Genomic DNA, 18084 nt, shown 5'->3' on the forward strand with positions numbered 1-18084 from the left:
GTATATCTGGTTATACTCTGCACACCACCGGATGGACCATCTTACTCCTAAATAACTGGACCCAGAGCTGCTTCCGGTGCCTGTCTAACCCAGGAAATACAGCAGTATTGGCTTTTCATTTATCTGACTTTAATTTATCTGCATGTCCAGCCCTTATAATTAAGTGTTTTAAAATGGTATTTTCAGGACAACCAGGGATACAAGTAGAACACAAAATAATTTGACATTAACAATTGCATTCATGAGTTTTTTTACAAATACAATAAGGTCCGCCAAATCAACACACACACACACAAAAAAAACTGATAAAATGAATTTACAGCGCCTTCAGAAAGTATTCACACCCCTTGACTTTTTCTACATTTTGCTGTGTTACAACCTGAACATAAAATGGATTACATAGAGATGTGGTGTCACTGGCCTACACACAATAACCCGTAATGTCAAAGTGGAATTATGTTTTTAGAAATATTTACAAATGAATTAAAAATAAAAAGCTGAAATGTCTTGAGTCAAGTATTGCAGAGAAACCCCTTTGTTACACTAAGCCTAAATGAGTTCAGGAGTAAGTTGCATGGACTCTGTGTGCAATAGTAGTGTATAACATGATTTTTGAATGACTACCTGATCTCTGCACCCCATACAATTATCTGTAAGTCCCTCAGTCGCGCAGTGAATTTTTAACACAAACCACAAAGATCAGGGAGGTTTCAATGCCTCTCTCAAAGAAGGGCCGCTATTGGTACTGTAGATGGGGAAAAATAAAAATGGAATATCCCTTTGAGCATGGTGAAGTTATTAATTACACTTTGGATGTAACTGGATCCTGGACGTCCTGACGGGCCGCCCCAGGTGGTAAGGGTAGGTAACAACACATCCGCCATGCTGATCCTCAACACAGGGGCCCCTCAGGGGTGCGTGCTCAGCCCCCTCCTGTACTCTCTGTTCACTCATGACTGCACGGCCAGGCACGACTCTGACACCATCATTAAATTTGCCGATGACACAACAGTGGTAGGCCTGATCACCGACAACAACGAGACAGCCTATAGGGAGGAGGTCAGAGACCTGGCCGTGTGGTGCCAGGACAACAACCTCTCCCTCCACGTGATCAAGACAAAGGAGATGATTGTGGACCACATGAAAAAGAGAACCGAGCACGCCCCCATTCTCATCGACGGGCCTGCAGTGGAGCAGGTTGAGCGCTTCAAGTTTCTTGGTGTCCACATCACCAACAAACTAACATGGTCCAAACACACCATGACAGTTGTGAAGCGGGCACGACAAAACCTATTCCCCCTCAGGAGACTAAAAAGATTTGGCATGGGTCCTCAGATCCTCAAAAGGTTCTACAGCTGCACCATCGAGAGCATCCTGACTGGTTGCATCACTGCCTGGTATGGCAACTGCTCGGGCTCCGACCACAAGGCACTACAGAGGGTAGTGCGAACGGCCCAGTACATTACTGGGGCCAAGCTTCCTGCCATCCAGGACCTCTATACCAGGCGGTGTCAGAAGAAGGCCCAAAAAATTATCAAAGACTCCAGCCACCCTAGTCATAGACTGTTCTCTCTGCTACCGCATGGGAAGCGGTACCAGAGCGCCAAGTCTAAATCCAAAAGGCTCCTTAATAGCTTCTACCCCCAAGCCAAAAGACTGCTGAACAATTAATCAAATGGCTACCTTAACTATTTACATTAACCCCCCCCTGCTGGTACTCGCTGTTTATTATCTATGCATAGTCACTTCACCCCTACCTACATGTACAAATTACCTCAACTAACCTGTACCCCCACACATTGACTTGGTAGCAGTACCCGTATCCCTGTATATAGCCTTGTTATTGTTATTTTATTGTGTTACTTTTTAGTTTATTCAGTAAATGTTTTCTTAACTCTATTTATTGAACTGCAATGTTGGTTAAGGGCTTGTAAGTAAGTATTTCACGGTAAGATCTACACCTGTTGTATTCGGTGCATGTGACAAATACAATTTGATTTGATAATTACTGTGTAAGTCTATGGACGGGGGTGAGAACCATGAGCCTCCTAGGATTTGTATTGAAGTCAATGTACCCAGAGGAGGACAGAAAATAGCTGTCCTCCGGCTACACCATGGTGCTAGAGAGTGCTGTTGAGGCTACCTTCATTACAAAATAGGGTGTTTTAATCAGTTATTTGATGATCTAAAAAGATAACTTTTTTAACGTTTCATTGTTTTTATTTTCATGAAATTCACTGAGTAGGATGGTGCACATTTTAAGGGGCCGATGGTGGTGGTGGTCATAACCACTTTTCTTACCTTACTCATCAGAGAGGAGTTGTTGTGTCTAGTCCTTGAAGATGCCATGGTTGTGACGGCAGACACTCCCAACTCCTTGACTTCAGCTGCTGGCTGCTCTGTAACAGATGGACCTCACCAGCTTTTGTCCACTTTGCTTACCTGCTTTAAGTTAGGTAAAACCTAACATAACTGACCTGCCTTGATCAATAAAATCACACTAAGCTACACATACAAGGCTAAGCCAAGAAGCTAAACTGATGATGCATTACATTGTTTCCAAGTTAATGCCACTGATAATAACATATCTGGCTACTTACTGTTGGAGAACCACAGAAAGTCAGTCTACTCAGACCATCTCAAGCCGCCTGCAAATATATTTATAACTAACCCAAGATAGTTCATCTGTGTCGTTTTCAATGGGAGCGAATTCATTATAGTGGGTTGAACAAGCAAGGAGGTGGGCAGAGCCAAGCACTAGCTAGCGCGATCCTATTGGCGTTCTGGCATGTATTTGAATATTTCTGTTAGGGAACGCATTCTCTGTGAAGCGTGTGTGTGTGTGTCCAAGAACTCAATTCGCCTTTGTTGCCCTTGTAAACAACGTAATTTTTTTAAACTTTGGCAAAGGGCCACGTCTACAAAACTTAGTGCAACCTGTTTCGTAACATATTTTTGGGGAACAGAAAACTATTCAGTTCGGCCTTTTCTCCATTGAGAAAATCAGCAGAAAATGTTTCCAGTTCCATCTCGCGTCATACTCTCCCACTGAAGGAGATTCCAACCGGATGCATCAGATTTATACATCCGGTGAAACATCTGGCTTCTTGTTCTCTGTGCCGCCTATTTATATGGTTGGGCACTGTCATATATGACACAGTCTATTGCAGCGTTTTGCTGTCATTATATTGACAAAATGTAATCATCAATGTGCTTTGATTTTCTTGAGGACTTTTCGGAAGAAAAAACAATAATGGCCACAAACAAGGACACCTCAGACAAGCCTAAAGCTTCAACAATATTCTATTGTCAAATAAATACATGGTATTCAATCTATGTGCCCAGCATATTCATCTCCCATGTCTGACTCCATGACTCGCGACTGTAGGTCCACTGGCGACACATGAGGATTGTAAATTCCTTCCCGGTTACCCGTAAATGAGAGAATATATATATTCCCACCATGCTTTGCAGAGAGAGCTAACAAACTGGTGATTTATGTTGATTACAGGATTAAATTACTCCCCCTTTGCCGCGACACACATGCAGTATATAGCCTATCATACACGACCCAAACATCTTATTGGATGAGAGAACAATTCCCAAGTCGGCTCTTTCTGACAGTGGGGCTACTCTACTCTCTTCACTCTCCGCTGCTGTCTCTCTATCTGACCGTGGCATAGCCAGCTATGTTGAGGACCGGCAATTATCGGTTAGTCAATCATAATATAGGCTGTTGATGCGTCATGCATGTTTGATAAGTGACATATTCTGTTCCAATTTAGTTTGAGTAATGAATCATACATCACGCTCTAGCTAGCAGAACAAGCTCTGAAGGTTTTTGCCAACACCTATCCGGAGAGACCTACTATAGTCCGCTGCTTCTCACTCGGAGACATCTGTATTTTACAGTGAAAATGTGGACATTAGGCTAATTGGCATAACTTTTGCTTGTGTCATTCCAGGAACATGTATCAAGGGGAAGGCACGAGGCTGCGTGGCGCGCGGGAAAGGAAGCGTCTTGCCCTGTGCATCAACCAGGTAGGATACACATCAGTCTCCAGAAGTCACGCTGCTGTTTCAAATGCGTTTACGTTTATCGTTTAAAGATTACACTGTAGCCTATGCGTTGATGACTTACGCCATGTTGACGATTATTCTGTAACCTACCTATGGTAGTTCAATGATTTTGAAATGCATTTGTGTTAATTATTGTTCTGGGTCGTTTTGTGTGTATGGACTTCCGTTGGCTGATTTCAGTTGGTTTTAGCACTGCTGGGATTGATAATGTGTTAAGAGTGGTCTCTGGGCACACAGAAAAGCCTTCCTAAAACATAACAGAAACAGTTCCACTGGAATCCGCTACTATAACATCATTTTAGTCTCCTTCAACAGCTGTCTACTGTGCAAAAGGTAGCCTACAGTGAAGCTGAAAGTCTTCCAAACTAGCACTCAGTTGCACCAAGTTACAAAAACCCAACCCGTTCAATTAAAGCGGCGAGATGGTCTTTCAGCACCATGGACAGCGAAGCCCCGTGTCTGTAGTCTCTCTCTCTCTCTCTCTCTCTCTCTCTCTCTCTCTCTCTCTCCCTCCCTCTCTCTCGCACCCATACTTTCATTGTCTTCCAACTGTCATTTAATGAACTGGCTTTGCCAGCCAATTCAAATAATACAGTAGACTGAATCAATTCCGTGTGTCATTCATCGTTGATTTCGAGTCGTGGGCTGGCACTTTTCTCCGTCTGCCAGCGGCAGCTGTTAAGGTCTCATTAAAATCCTGTCCACCAACCTCCACACTCCAAACAAATGTCATTTTCCAGTCGAGAAAAGGCAAATGCAGACGACCTCTCACTCCTTAATTAAATCTCTGAATACAATCTGATTCATTTAGTGCATCTAAAGAGATAACCCAGGCCTAATTGTGCATATGTGTTACATGAGGGTGACCGGCAGAGTTTCACCACTTTTGGTTCATGGGAGAGAAAACACATTTTTATTTTCGATTGAAAATGGTCCTGGTGATTAGCCCCAAAATAATGGGAACAGCTCTTGCCTAAACAAATCTATATGCTGCGCAGGAATAATAGTCACAAGACAGTCTGACACACAGCGGAAGAAACAACTTTCAACGCGTGATCTATTTGTCTGTGTGTCCGTGCGTGTGTGTGTGTCAGCCTGCAACCAATCCACCTGGCCGCGCGCAGCTCGTGAATATGTAATGCGAAGTGCATTACAGCGCTTTATTAGGCTTGGGGGATTATTGAGAACGAACGCCTGAAAGCACAGCACAATCCCGTATCTTCTAACGCTGTGCTATGTTATGTTATACTGCATTTTACATTTACATTTTAGTCATTTAGCGACTTACAGTAGTGAATGCATACATTTCATTAAACATTTTTTAAAATGTTTTTCCTGTGCTGGCCCCCCGTGGGAATCGAACCCACAACCCTGGTGTTGCAAACACCATGCTCTACCAACTGAGCTACAGGGAAGGCTAGACGCTGTCGCGACACACACGTTGTCAGTGTGGTGATCATGTGCTGTGCTTTTCATCCCTCTTCACTTTGTTCGTTTTCAGATATATAGGCTAGTTGGTTGTTCACAACTCTCATTCTAGATCAATTATGTTTTTTTTTAGCCTTCTTTCACTCCTGCAGGATAGGATACTGGGCTATAGGATCTCCTAACTTGGTACGGTTTTAGCAACTACAGACTGGTGTTAGTTACCCACAGCATTAATCCACTCAACAATAATTCATAACCGTTCCAATCAGCAGCCGGCTAGACTCAAACTATTTGATTTGACAGTTGTATTTTGTGAAATGTGAAGAAATCAATAACCTCTAGCCCCTACAGCTACCAGAGGATGTTTATACAGCCAAGACAATGAGGACCTGCTTAGAATACTATTCACTAATGTAAATAATAAGATAACAATTCCAGAGTACGATACCTCTGTATCTGACAGAGAATTATGTGAGGTGCGGCAGTGGGGAGTGTGAAGGTTATCGCAGTGTCTTGTGTTGTATAGATGGATTTCAGAATTAACCTGGAAGAATCCTTTGAAGGGTGTAGGTAGAGCACTGGTCCACTATATACCATTGAACACGTAGTTAGTGAGTTTACAGGATTAGTGAAATCCTGCCTAGTGGAGTTGGTATGGTAGTGAGATCTACTGTAAAAGCCTATAATGTGTGAAGGAGGGGGTCATATTTCAGAAGTACATTATCGTCTCTCCGTTTCCCCGTGGGACTCCACTCTGCTGACTGTCGTCTCCGTTTCCCCGTGGGACTCCACTCTGCTGACTGCCGTCTCCGTTTCCCCGTGGGACTCCACTCTGCTGACTGTCGTCTCCGTTTCCCCGTGGGACTCCACTCTGCTGACTGCCGTCTCCGTTTCCCCGTGGGACTCCACTCTGCTGACTGTCGTCTCCGTTTCCCCGTGGGACTCCACTCTGCTGAGTAACGTCTCCATTTCCCTGTCGGACTCCGCTCTGCTGAGTAACGTCTCCATTTCCCTGTAGGACTCCACTCTGCTGAGTAACGTCTCCATTTCCCTGTAGGACTCCCCTCTGCTGAGTAACGTCTCCATTTCCCTGTAGGACTCCACTCTGCTGAGTAACGTCTCCATTTCCCTGTAGGACTCCACTCTGCTGAGTAACGTCTCCATTTCCCCGTAGGACTCCACTCTGCTGAGTAACGTCTCCATTTCCCCGTAGGACTCCCCTCTGCTGAGTAACGTCTCCATTTCCCCGTAGGACTCCACTCTGCTGAGTAACGTCTCCATTTCCCCGTAGGACTCCACTCTGCTGAGTAACGTCTCCATTTCCCCGTAGGACTCCACTCTGCTGAGTAACGTCTCCATTTCCCCGTAGGACTCCACTCTGCTGAGTAACGTCTCCATTTCCCCGTAGGACTCCACTCTGCTGAGTAACGTCTCCATTTCCCCGTAGGACTCCGCTCTGCTGAGTAACGTCTCCATTTCCCCGTAGGACTCCGCTCTGCTGAGTAACGTCTCCATTTCCCCGTAGGACTCCGCTCTGCTGAGTAACGTCTCCATTTCCCCGTAGGACTCCACTCTGCTGAGTAACGTCTCCATTTCCCCGTAGGACTCCACTCTGCTGAGTAACGTCTCCATTTCCCCGTAGGACTCCACTCTGCTGAGTAACGTCTCCATTTCCCTGTAGGACTCCCCTCTGCTGAGTAACGTCTCCATTTCCCTGTAGGACTCCCCTCTGCTGAGTAACGTCTCCATTTCCCTGTAGGACTCCACTCTGCTGAGTAACGTCTCCATTTCCCTGTAGGACTCCGCTCTGCTGAGTAACGTCTCCATTTCCCCGTAGGACTCCACTCTGCTGAGTAACGTCCCCATTTCCCTGTAGGACTCCACTCTGCTGAGTAACGTCTCCATTTCCCCGTAGGACTCCACTCTGCTGAGTAACGTCTCCATTTCCCCGTAGGACTCCACTCTGCTGAGTAACGTCTCCATTTCCCCGTAGGACTCCACTCTGCTGAGTAACGTCTCCATTTCCCCGTAGGACTCCACTCTGCTGAGTAACGTCTCCATTTCCCCGTAGGACTCCACTCTGCTGAGTAACGTCTCCATTTCCCCGTAGGACTCCACTCTGCTGAGTAACGTCTCCATTTCCCCGTAGGACTCCACTCTGCTGAGTAACGTCTCCATTTCCCCGTAGGACTCCACTCTGCTGAGTAACGTCTCCATTTCCCCGTAGGACTCCACTCTGCTGAGTAACGTCTCCATTTCCCCGTAGGACTCCACTCTGCTGAGTAGTACGTCTCCATTTCCCCTGTAGGACTCCACTCTGCTGAGTAACGTCTCCATTTCCCCGTAGGACTCCACTCTGCTGAGTAACGTCTCCATTTCCCCGTAGGACTCCACTCTGCTGAGTAACGTCTCCATTTCCCCGTAGGACTCCACTCTGCTGAGTAACGTCTCCATTTCCCCGTAGGACTCCACTCTGCTGAGTAACGTCTCCATTTCCCCGTAGGACTCCACTCTGCTGAGTAACGTCTCCATTTCCCCGTAGGACTCCACTCTGCTGAGTAACGTCTCCATTTCCCCGTAGGACTCCACTCTGCTGAGTAACGTCTCCATTTCCCCGTAGGACTCCACTCTGCTGAGTAACGTCTCCATTTCCCCGTAGGACTCCACTCTGCTGAGTAACGTCTCCATTTCCCTGTAGGACTCCACTCTGCTGAGTAACGTCTCCATTTCCCTGTAGGACTCCACTCTGCTGACTGCCGTCTGCACCAGCTGAAGTGCTTCAGGATTGAGTCTTAATAACCCGTCAGTGGCCCGCAAACACATACATCTCCTCTCCCCTTACCGTCCGCCTGCCTGCTGCACCTTGTCATCTGACTTGGGAATGTGTTGCTCCCTGTGTGTGTCTCTGTTTGTCTGTGTGTGTTTGTTCGCTCCACTACACTGACTGAGCGGGTTATTGTCTTAATAACGTGTGTAACAACGTTTCTGGAATGGCAGGCAGATGACTGAAGTGTGTTCTCAGACTCTCAGAGTGATGAAGCTGAGCTCAGTGGAGCATTCAGTCATCACGCACACCACACACACACGCACGCACGCACGCACATACACACACACACACACACACCTCTTCCACCAATCTTTTCCCAGCCCTTCTGGCAGTGCAGCACTAACTCACGTTCCATTCCGTACGCACACACACACACGCACGCGCGCGCACACACACACACACATGCATGCACGCACGCACACACACACACACGCACACACACACACACACACACACACACACACACACACACACACACACACACACACACACACACACACACACACACACACACACACACACACACACACACACACACCTTCCACCAGTCCTTCCCCAGCATTTCTGGCAATGCAGTGCTCACCCATGTTCCATTTCATTAGCATATTGTGGAAGACTGGTTTGGGCTAAATGACGGAGTCTTTGATCACTGTGAGAGCCAGGCTCTCCACTGTGTGAAACCATGCAGCTCTGCCCCTCCTCTCTCTTTCTCACCATATGTTTACCAAAGCAGCTCTCCACTGGCTAATGGCACCAGGGGAATAGTCCCAACCGCTCCATTTTGCATTTTGATAGACCATATGATCATTTTCACACTCGCGCCTCTTCCATCACCCCAGCCATCCCTCTTCCTCTCCATTCCCTCTTCCCTTTCTCCCAGGTTCTCACTCCCCTTTCCTGCTCCTTCCCTCCCCCTCACTCCTCATCAGCTCTTCCATCACCATCCTCCCCTAACACCCCATTCTCATGCATCCAGCCTGGATATGTGTGTTGTCTGTGTACATTTATGTGTGTGTGTGTGTGTGTGTTGTCTGTGTACATTTGTGTGTGTGTGTGTGTGTGTGTGTGTGTGTGTGTGTGTGTGTGTGTGTGTGTGTGTGTGTGTGTGTGTGTGTGTGTGTGTGTGTGTGTGTGTGTGTGTGTGTGTGAAGTAAGTACCTTCTAACTGTAACACAATAAAATATTTATTGATCAAAATGTACATTTTAAGGGGCCGATCAGGATTGTGGTCTTATCCACTTTTCTTTCCTTACTCATCAGAGAGGAGTTGTTGTGTCTAGTCCTTGAAGATGTGTGTGTGTGTGAGTGTGTGTACTGTAAGTATGAGTTTCAGGGGAGAAGATATCTCTGAATCGCATCCATAAAACCAGGGCTATCTCCAACACGTGAAAATGGGGTTGTCTCACCCTTGATGGACTGCTTAATTATAGATATGAAATGAATTCCATATCTGCATGCGTGTTGTCGCCTCCAAGGTGGCTCCTTATCGCTGCTTCCTTGATCAGTTTCCACCTCCCTCCTTGGCTTGTCTATTGATGTGTGTGCAATAGACAAGCGATAATGAGCTGCTCTGTCAGGGGATCCTGGGAACCAGTGTGTGCTATTACACACATCATCCTGTCTGTCATCTGTCTGTCTGTTTGTCTGTCTGTTCGTCTGTCCACCCATCTCCCTCTGTCCGTCTGTCCGTCCATCCGTTCGTCTCGCCCCTTTTCCTCACCATGCAGAGATGTGGGACTGGGAGGCATCTCATCTACCCACTGCTGTTGTATTATCTCATGGTCATTACATTCAGGTAGCGAATTGTCTTTCATCCACATGAATTATTCCAGTCTCCACTCAAGCCCTGTAATCATATGATTGTGTCCATTATATGTACACATCCCTCTTAGTGGAAGTGATTGCGTTCTAAAGACCCTTTTCCCAAATCATGCGAATGTAAGTGTTGCATTCCATACATCCGCTCCTGCCAGCGCTGCTCATATAAATTGATTTCCAATTTTCCAATCCGTACTGATGCAGCTCTTTTCCCTGATTGGACATTTCCCCCGGCCAAGACTGGTAGATAGATAGCCATGATGCATACGCTACACAGCAATCAGATGCCTGTGTGTTCCAAAATTGTGTAGCTGGTCCGCACATCAAAAGGAGTTTGTTTTTAATGTTTATTTCATTTGGTGAGTAGGTTAATGGACAAACGTTTCGGCCTTCGTCAGTGTCATTAGCGTCTCCTCTGAAGGTGTGCATCTTTATTGTGGGCTCGTTAAGGGTAATGACCGACAGGTGCATTCATGTGTCATGTTACGTTATCCTGTGTGTGTCTATCCTTGTGTAGTGTTCTTCAATGTGTGTTCTCTTCTCCTGCTCTCCTCCATGTAATACACATTTCATACCTGTTATGCAATTGTGTTCTATAATTAACCTGAACTTGAACTTATCTCCACTAGTGTGTTCTATAATAAACCTGAACTTGAACTTATCTCCACTAGTGTGTTCTATAATAAACCTGAACTTGAACTTATGTCCTCTAGTGTGTTCTATTATAAACCTGAACTTGAACTTATGTCCACTAGTGTGTTCTATAATAAACCTGAACTTGAACTTATCTCCACAAGTGTGTTCTATAATAAACCTGAACTTGAACTTATGTCCACAAGTGTGTTCTATAATAAACCTGAACTTGAACTTATGTCCACTAGTGTGTTCTATAATAAACCTGAACTTGAACTTATCTCCACTAGTGTGTTCTATAATAAACCTGAACTTGAACTTATCTCCTCTAGTGTGTTCTATAATAAACCTGAACTTGAACTTATGTCCACTAGTGTGTTCTATAATAAACCTGAACTTGAACTTATCTCCACTAGTGTGTTCTATAATAAACCTGAACTTGAACTTATCTCCACTAGTGTGTTCTATAATAAACCTGAACTTGAACTTATGTCCACTAGTGTGTTCTATAATAAACCTGAACTTGAACTTATCTCCACTAGTGTGTTCTATAATAAACCTGAACTTGAACTTATGTCCACTAGTGTGTTCTATAATAAACCTGAACTTGAACTTATCTCCACTAGTGTGTTCTATAATAAACCTGAACTTGAACTTATGTCCACTAGTGTGTTCTATAATAAACCTGAACTTGAACTTATCTCCACTAGTGTGTTCTATAATAAACCTGAACATGAACTTATGTCCACTAGTGTGTTCTATAATAAACCTGAACTTGAACTTATCTCCACTAGTGTGTTCTATAATAAACCTGAACTTGAACTTATCTCCACTAGTGTGTTATATAATAAACCTGAACTTGAACTTATGTCCACTAGTGTGTTCTATAATAAACCTGAACTTGAACTTATGTCCACTAGTGTGTTCTATAATAAACCTGAACTTGAACTTATCTCCACTAGTGTGTTCTATAATAAACCTGAACTTGAACTTATGTCCACTAGTGTGTTCTATAATAAACCTGAACTTGAACTTATCTCCACTAGTGTGTTCTATAATAAACCTGAACTTGAACTTATCTCCACTAGTGTGTTCTATAATAAACCTGAACTTGAACTTATCTCCACTAGTGTGTTCTATAATAAACCTGAACTTGAACTTATGTCCACTAGTGTGTTCTATAATAAACCTGAACTTCAACTTATCTCCACTAGTGTGTTCTATAATAAACCTGAACTTCAACTTATCTCCACTAGTGTGTTCTATAATAAACCTGAACTTGAACTTATCTCCACTAGTGTGTTCTATAATAAACCTGAACTTGAACTTATCTCCACTAGTGTGCTCTATAATAAACCTGAACTTGAACTTATCTCCACTAGTGTGTTCTATAATAAACCTGAACTTGAACTTATCTCCACTAGTGTGTTCTATAATAAACCTGAACTTGAACTTATCTCCACTAGTGTGTTCTATAATAAACCTGAACTTGAACTTATCTCCACTAGTGTGTTCTATAATAAACCTGAACTTGAACTTATCTCCACTAGTGTGTTCTATAATAAACCTGAACTTGAACTTATCTCCACTAGTGTGTTCTATTTGGTCTGTGTTCTGTTCCCATCATTCTGTTTTCTTTTCATCAATTCACCCCTGTGATGTGTTTTCCTCATCTCGCTCTCTCTGTGTGTGTGTGTGTGTGTGTGTGTGTGTGTGTGTGTGTGTGTGTGTGTGTGTGTGTGTGTGTGTGTGTGTGTGTGTGTGTGTGTGTGTGTGTGTGTGTGTGTGTGTGTGTGTGTGTGTGTGTGTGCCTGTGCGCGCGTGTACATGTGTGTGTCTGGGATACCAGAGTCTGAAGGGCATCCACCAGACCATTCCTCACACACTGTGTGTGTGCGCATACTCAACTTATCGGATGTGTGTTTCCCATCGATCTCTCTGATAGAACTGGGCCTCTGAGAAATTATGATTTTAATAACTCAATTAAAGGGCGGGGGAGTCGCTGGTGTGTGCTGTGTTTTTTCCTCTCCGCTCTTCCTTCTTCCTTCCCTCCCCTCTTACTGCCTCACTGTTTAATTCAAGGCAGTGTAATGTAGCTTGTTAAGAGCCATCTCAGCTCTTCTACATAATGTATTGAACTCTGTGTTTAAAGAGAACTAGATCTATGGTTGCTATCATTGGCCCACATACGGTACAACATAACATTCCTATAAACAGTCCCTCTGAAGTTATGCATCTAGTCTTACTCTGCTCATTTGATACCCCCCCTCTCTATCTCTCTCTTTCTACTTCCCTTCATGTTCATATCAGGCTGAAGTTGACAGGCAATCAATGTCGTCAAACACAAGCCAGACAGACACCGCCTCAGAGATGTGAAAAATGTCACTCCCGAAATAACCAGGCTGAATCTGAGTACACTTATCCTCATTTATCCTCCTGACTGGGGTAATGGTAAACACAAGGAGGAACGGAAAGTTAGACTGAAAAGACTTGTCTCTGTGTAGAACTGGTAGTTTTCACTGTTAAACAGGATCCGTCAGTCTTGTTAGGGGGGTCTGAGTACACAGAGCAAACCAGAGAATAAAAACATGCTGAAATATAGGTTTTATTTACAGTGCAGCCTATTGGTAACCGTGTAAAGTGAACAATGAATGGAGCAAGGCATACATAGCCTGAACAGACACTCACAAAATGGGCTAAACCATTGGGACCTTATCAAACAGGTAGCATTTAGACATCAAACAACATCAATAATGATAACTGCAGTCACTGACTATAGCAGAATGGAATATCTGCAATGGAACAACATTTATCCAAAATGGAAATTTACCAATTGTCACATCCTGGCCAGTATAAGGATTAATTGTTATTGTAGTTTGGTCAGGACGTGGCAGAGGGTATTTGGTTTATGTGGTTCGGGGTGGTGGTTTTTCTAAAAAGGGCATTTGATTTATGTATTCCGGGGTTTTTGGGCACTGTTCCTTGTTTATGTAATTCTATGTTTAGTCTAGGTAATCTGTTTCTATGTTGAGTTAATTGGGGTGGACTTCCAATTGAAGGCAGCTGTGTGGTGTTGCCTTTGATTGGAAGTCCTATATTAGTTGGGTGTGTTTGTCTGTGTATTTGTGGGAGATTGTTTCTTGTTTTGCTGAATGTGTCGTTCAAGACTGTTTCGTTGTTTTGGTGTGTTCATTCTGAGTTAATAAATGTCAAGATGAGCGTACACATACCTGCTGCGTTTTGGTCCTCCTTAACCGACGACAATCGTGACACCAATAGAATTAGCGGTGTCACCAACCCAACATAATGAGGAAATGTAGCGTAACGTCCTGTGTTAATATAGAGTGGCATTGCCCAGTGAAACATCGGAATCAATTCAATTTCATTGGAGGGAAAGAAAAGAGAAGCGGAGTGGGCGAGGGAGCTGAACAGGGTGGGGCTGAAGTTGGGGAAAGCTGAACTTTATGCAAATCCTCTGCGATATCGCAACACAAGTGACCAAATGAAGGTCACCATAGCTTTCAGACCCTACTAGATTGGCTGACAATGGCTGTTGATAAGCTAGCACTACCTAGCTTGCTTGATAGCTTGTTAGCACCCACATGAGGGCAAGCTAGCGTGGCTAGGCAAGTGCTGCTTACATAGTAAAATTCCCCTGTAACAGTGCATTTCCACATAACACAATCATTTGGAGAGCCACGCTATCTTGGCCCTCATTGGTGCTAACAAGCAGGCTAGGTAGTGCATTCTATAAACAGCCAATCCAATAGAAGCTTGATGCTATAGTGAGCTTCGACTGGTAAATAGTGTCGCGATATCGAGTATTTGCATAAAGTTCAGCTTTCCCTAACTTTGGTCCCGCCTCCGCTCACGCTGCCTCGCCCATGCTTGCATTGCCCAGCAGTCCCCCGCCCACTTCACTTCCCTCCATTGAAAATGAATGGGATTCTGTTGTTTTATCGGCCGCATCATGTTATGTGGAAATGCACTGTAATGCGTGCGCACCATTGTTTGAACAGTGGCGCGACACACACCGGTATATGGAGAACAACAAACACAGGTTGGGATTGAAATAACTGTGTTTATATGATTCAAGAAATTGCTACAATCTATTACAGAGAAGTTGTTTGTGTCGTCTATTATGTTCACTCATAAACGAGTGCTACAAAGTTGACAGATTGTTAGAGTTCCGTTTGTGTTTTTGGGCTCAGAGATTTCAAGTAAAAGTGTAATCTCTCATGCGAGATATCTCAGTGCGTTCAAAGATACTTTTGTTCTTAATTTAACACATGGACGTGCACCCCAACAATAAGACCAATTGTTGCAACACCAGGCTGGCCTACAGTTGGTATTTCTGAACATGAAATCGCTGTTGGCCGGACTGAATGGAGAGTGAGGAGCATTCAGAACAGCCTGATTCAGATTACAGAAAGGAGCTAGATACACATGCACATACACACACTTACAACAACAAAAAACACATGCCAGAAAAAACATGTGTAGACATGAACACACATGTACAGTATGATCAAATCAAGTGAAAAATGTAACAAAATAATTAGTAAAAATGTATTTTCAGGCATATGTGGTATTCTACATTTAACATGTGTGCTTTTGTAACTGGCGGGATTAGAACCCAGGTCTCCCGTGGGAGAAAGCAATGTCTTGCCAATACCACCTAGAGGGCAGACACTGGGTTCCTCTTCCAATGTATATTTATGATCCATCTCAGAATATTGACCGTTCAATATTGACCGTTCAATTCAAAATAGGTCTGTCAAACGTTTAAACCTTTAATCAAGTTAATCGCAGGATTTGCTGTGATTAATTACGGTTAATTGCAAATTCAGAATTTGCTCAAATTGAGCTGTAATTTAAGATTTTTATACAAAAAGTATTACAACAATTTTAACGTCTTGACTTTGTCCAAAGTAACAGTTAGCAAAATCTGGTAAATTGATAAAGCACACTTTCTTTAACCTCCATGTTAACTTGTTTTGACATTGCATTGTTGTTTTTAGTTTATAGATGTATTTAGTTTGGATGTTTTCAGACAATGCGATTAATCACAATGAAAAAAATGAGTGCACTAAAATTAGAAACTCTGACAGCCCTAATTCAGAATCATCTCATTGTGTCTGTGTGTGTTAGCAATGTGCAGCTTTTTGGCACTGAGGAAGTGCAGATGCCAGAGAAGTCACAGGGGCCAAGCAGGAGCCAGTCAGAGGCCAGTTGTCAGGGGCCAGCCCCGTCTGTGTCTGCCAGGCAGAGAGCCTGTGGGTGCTATGCCATCCCCTCCTAAACTTCACTTAGACAGGACAGACAGATGGATACATTCATGAAGCCGCTTCACTACATCTCTCCCATTCACTGGCCTATCAGCTCTGGCAGCAGGCAGGGCGCATAATGTGTGTGTATGTGTGTTCCCTTACAAAATAAAAAACGTGAAATCTGCTGTTTCACATTTTCACATGTGAAATTGCTGTTTTCACATGTTGAGCTTACATTTCACAAGTGAAACCATATTTTCACATGTATTACATTTAGAGTTCACATGATAACACCATCTTTTAACATGTGAGGAGAATAACATGTTTGAAAAACATTAACATGTGAAAATCACATTTGCAGATTCACATGTAAGAACAAACCATAAGTATAAATCTCACTTTCACATGTAGAATTACAGGTTCACAACAATCATGTGAAAACCCTATAATAATAATAATAATAATGTGGGTGCTTATAGTTGTCCTGTTTCAGACAAATATGTATTATACACAAGTGTGAACTGTGTTCTGCATATCCCAACTCCCCGTGAGACACCCTCAGAGAGTGGGGTCACGGCCAGGGTCAGCCATTATCAACAGTAACCTGGAGCAATTAGGGTTGAGTGCCTTGCTTAAGGGAACATCGACAGATGTTTCACCTTGTTGACTCAAGAATCCCAACAAGCGACATTTCACAACGCTCTGCCGCCCTAATTCACCCCCACATGTGAACTTGCAATTCCACATGTGAAAGTGAGATTTTCACACGTGGAGTGTTCTTACATGTGAAACTGCAAATGTGTGTGACTGTGTGTTTTGACCCGGCGTCCTCTCCTGAATAGTCTACACAGATACCGTCCTTTCTGCACTGCTATCTTCTTGGTCATTATCGAAATGTCTGCGTTATCATTCCGGCAAGAAAACACATTGAGAGAATACAAGTCTCAACAAGCAGACAGAATAGAGTGTCTCCCTCCGTGCTCCTCCAGACAGTGTGAGTGGGTGGTAGTAACATTACAGACGGTCTAACACCAGGACAGAGTTATGACTGAATCTTGCAGGAGCATTTTCATCTTCCCTCTTATCCTCCATTCAAGAAGAAAATGCTCATGTCTTTCTATGATCCCATGTAGGAGGAAGAGAAGAGGTACCATCGCTTCTGCAACCATGGTGGAGGACAACAAATGCTTAAGATGGAGAGGTATAAAACACTTAACCAACCGTCTACTCGACACAGCAGTGAATGTTATTTTCAAGTGCCTTAACACTGTAGGCTTCCCTGGCCCTGACTGTTCTTCCACTGTGTATCACTGTAGAAATGTTTACCTGAGGAGTGGGGAAGAAGATGACAACAGTCCTCGTTCCCTTGAGCAGCAGCGCTACTGGGAGACCAAGGCCATTGTGTGAGTACCACCTGTAGTACAGTACTCTGTTTAATACACACCATCAGGAGGGGGCACTGTGGCGAGAGAGACTGGTGGCAGTGGAACGCCTGTAAATGGGGGAAGTGTTTGTAAATGTGTTTTTCTTTGTATTCCTCCTTGTATGTAATAGTTTGTGTTATGTGTGTGAGTGTGTGTGTGTACATGCGCCCCTGTGTATGATCAGGTTTGTCCCCCTCTCCCCTCTGTCATTGTGTATGCCTGTCGCCCATCCATTCCCAGGTGTGTTGTTGTGGTTGTAGTGGTGATGTCATCAATCCCAACATGGCCTTAAACCAATTCACCCACTGATTGGCTTTCTACGGCAGGGTCAGAGTTCAACAGCGTCTGTGTGAAGCCAAAGCCTACCTTTAACACCATTTGAGAGGAACATGAACCCAACCTTTATAGCTGTTGTTATAGGGGGTCAGTTATCGCCCCAGGTTGCCTGCTCTGGAAGGACTAGGAGGCTGGAGTAAACACATTTAGGAGGGAATGGATTGAGAGCGGGGGGGTATGGAGGGATAAAGTAAACACATTTGAAGAGGGTATGGAGGTAGAGACAGGGATAGAGGGAGGAAGGTGGACAGAACAAGGGATAGTAAAT

At 44.1% G+C, this 18084-nt stretch overlaps 1 protein-coding gene across 1 annotated transcript in view; it reads left to right on the forward strand.

Annotated features, from left to right (window-relative positions):
• Positions 1 to 3651: 3651 nt before the first annotated feature.
• Positions 3652 to 18084, forward strand: part of LOC106612913 (schwannomin-interacting protein 1) — a 301652-nt gene continuing 287219 nt past the window's right edge. Inside the window, exons 1-4 of the mRNA XM_014214571.3 lie at positions 3652 to 3712; positions 3966 to 4041; positions 17190 to 17257; positions 17373 to 17459. Coding sequence (XP_014070046.1) covers positions 3690 to 3712; positions 3966 to 4041; positions 17190 to 17257; positions 17373 to 17459 — 254 coding nt within the window. The 5' untranslated portion in view covers positions 3652 to 3689. The remainder of the gene's footprint in view (positions 3713 to 3965; positions 4042 to 17189; positions 17258 to 17372; positions 17460 to 18084) is intronic.

This window comes from Salmo salar, chromosome 09, assembly GCF_965601325.2.
Source record: "Salmo salar chromosome 09, fSalSal1, whole genome shotgun sequence".
In the NCBI taxonomy this organism is placed as follows: Eukaryota; Metazoa; Chordata; class Actinopteri; order Salmoniformes; family Salmonidae; genus Salmo; species Salmo salar.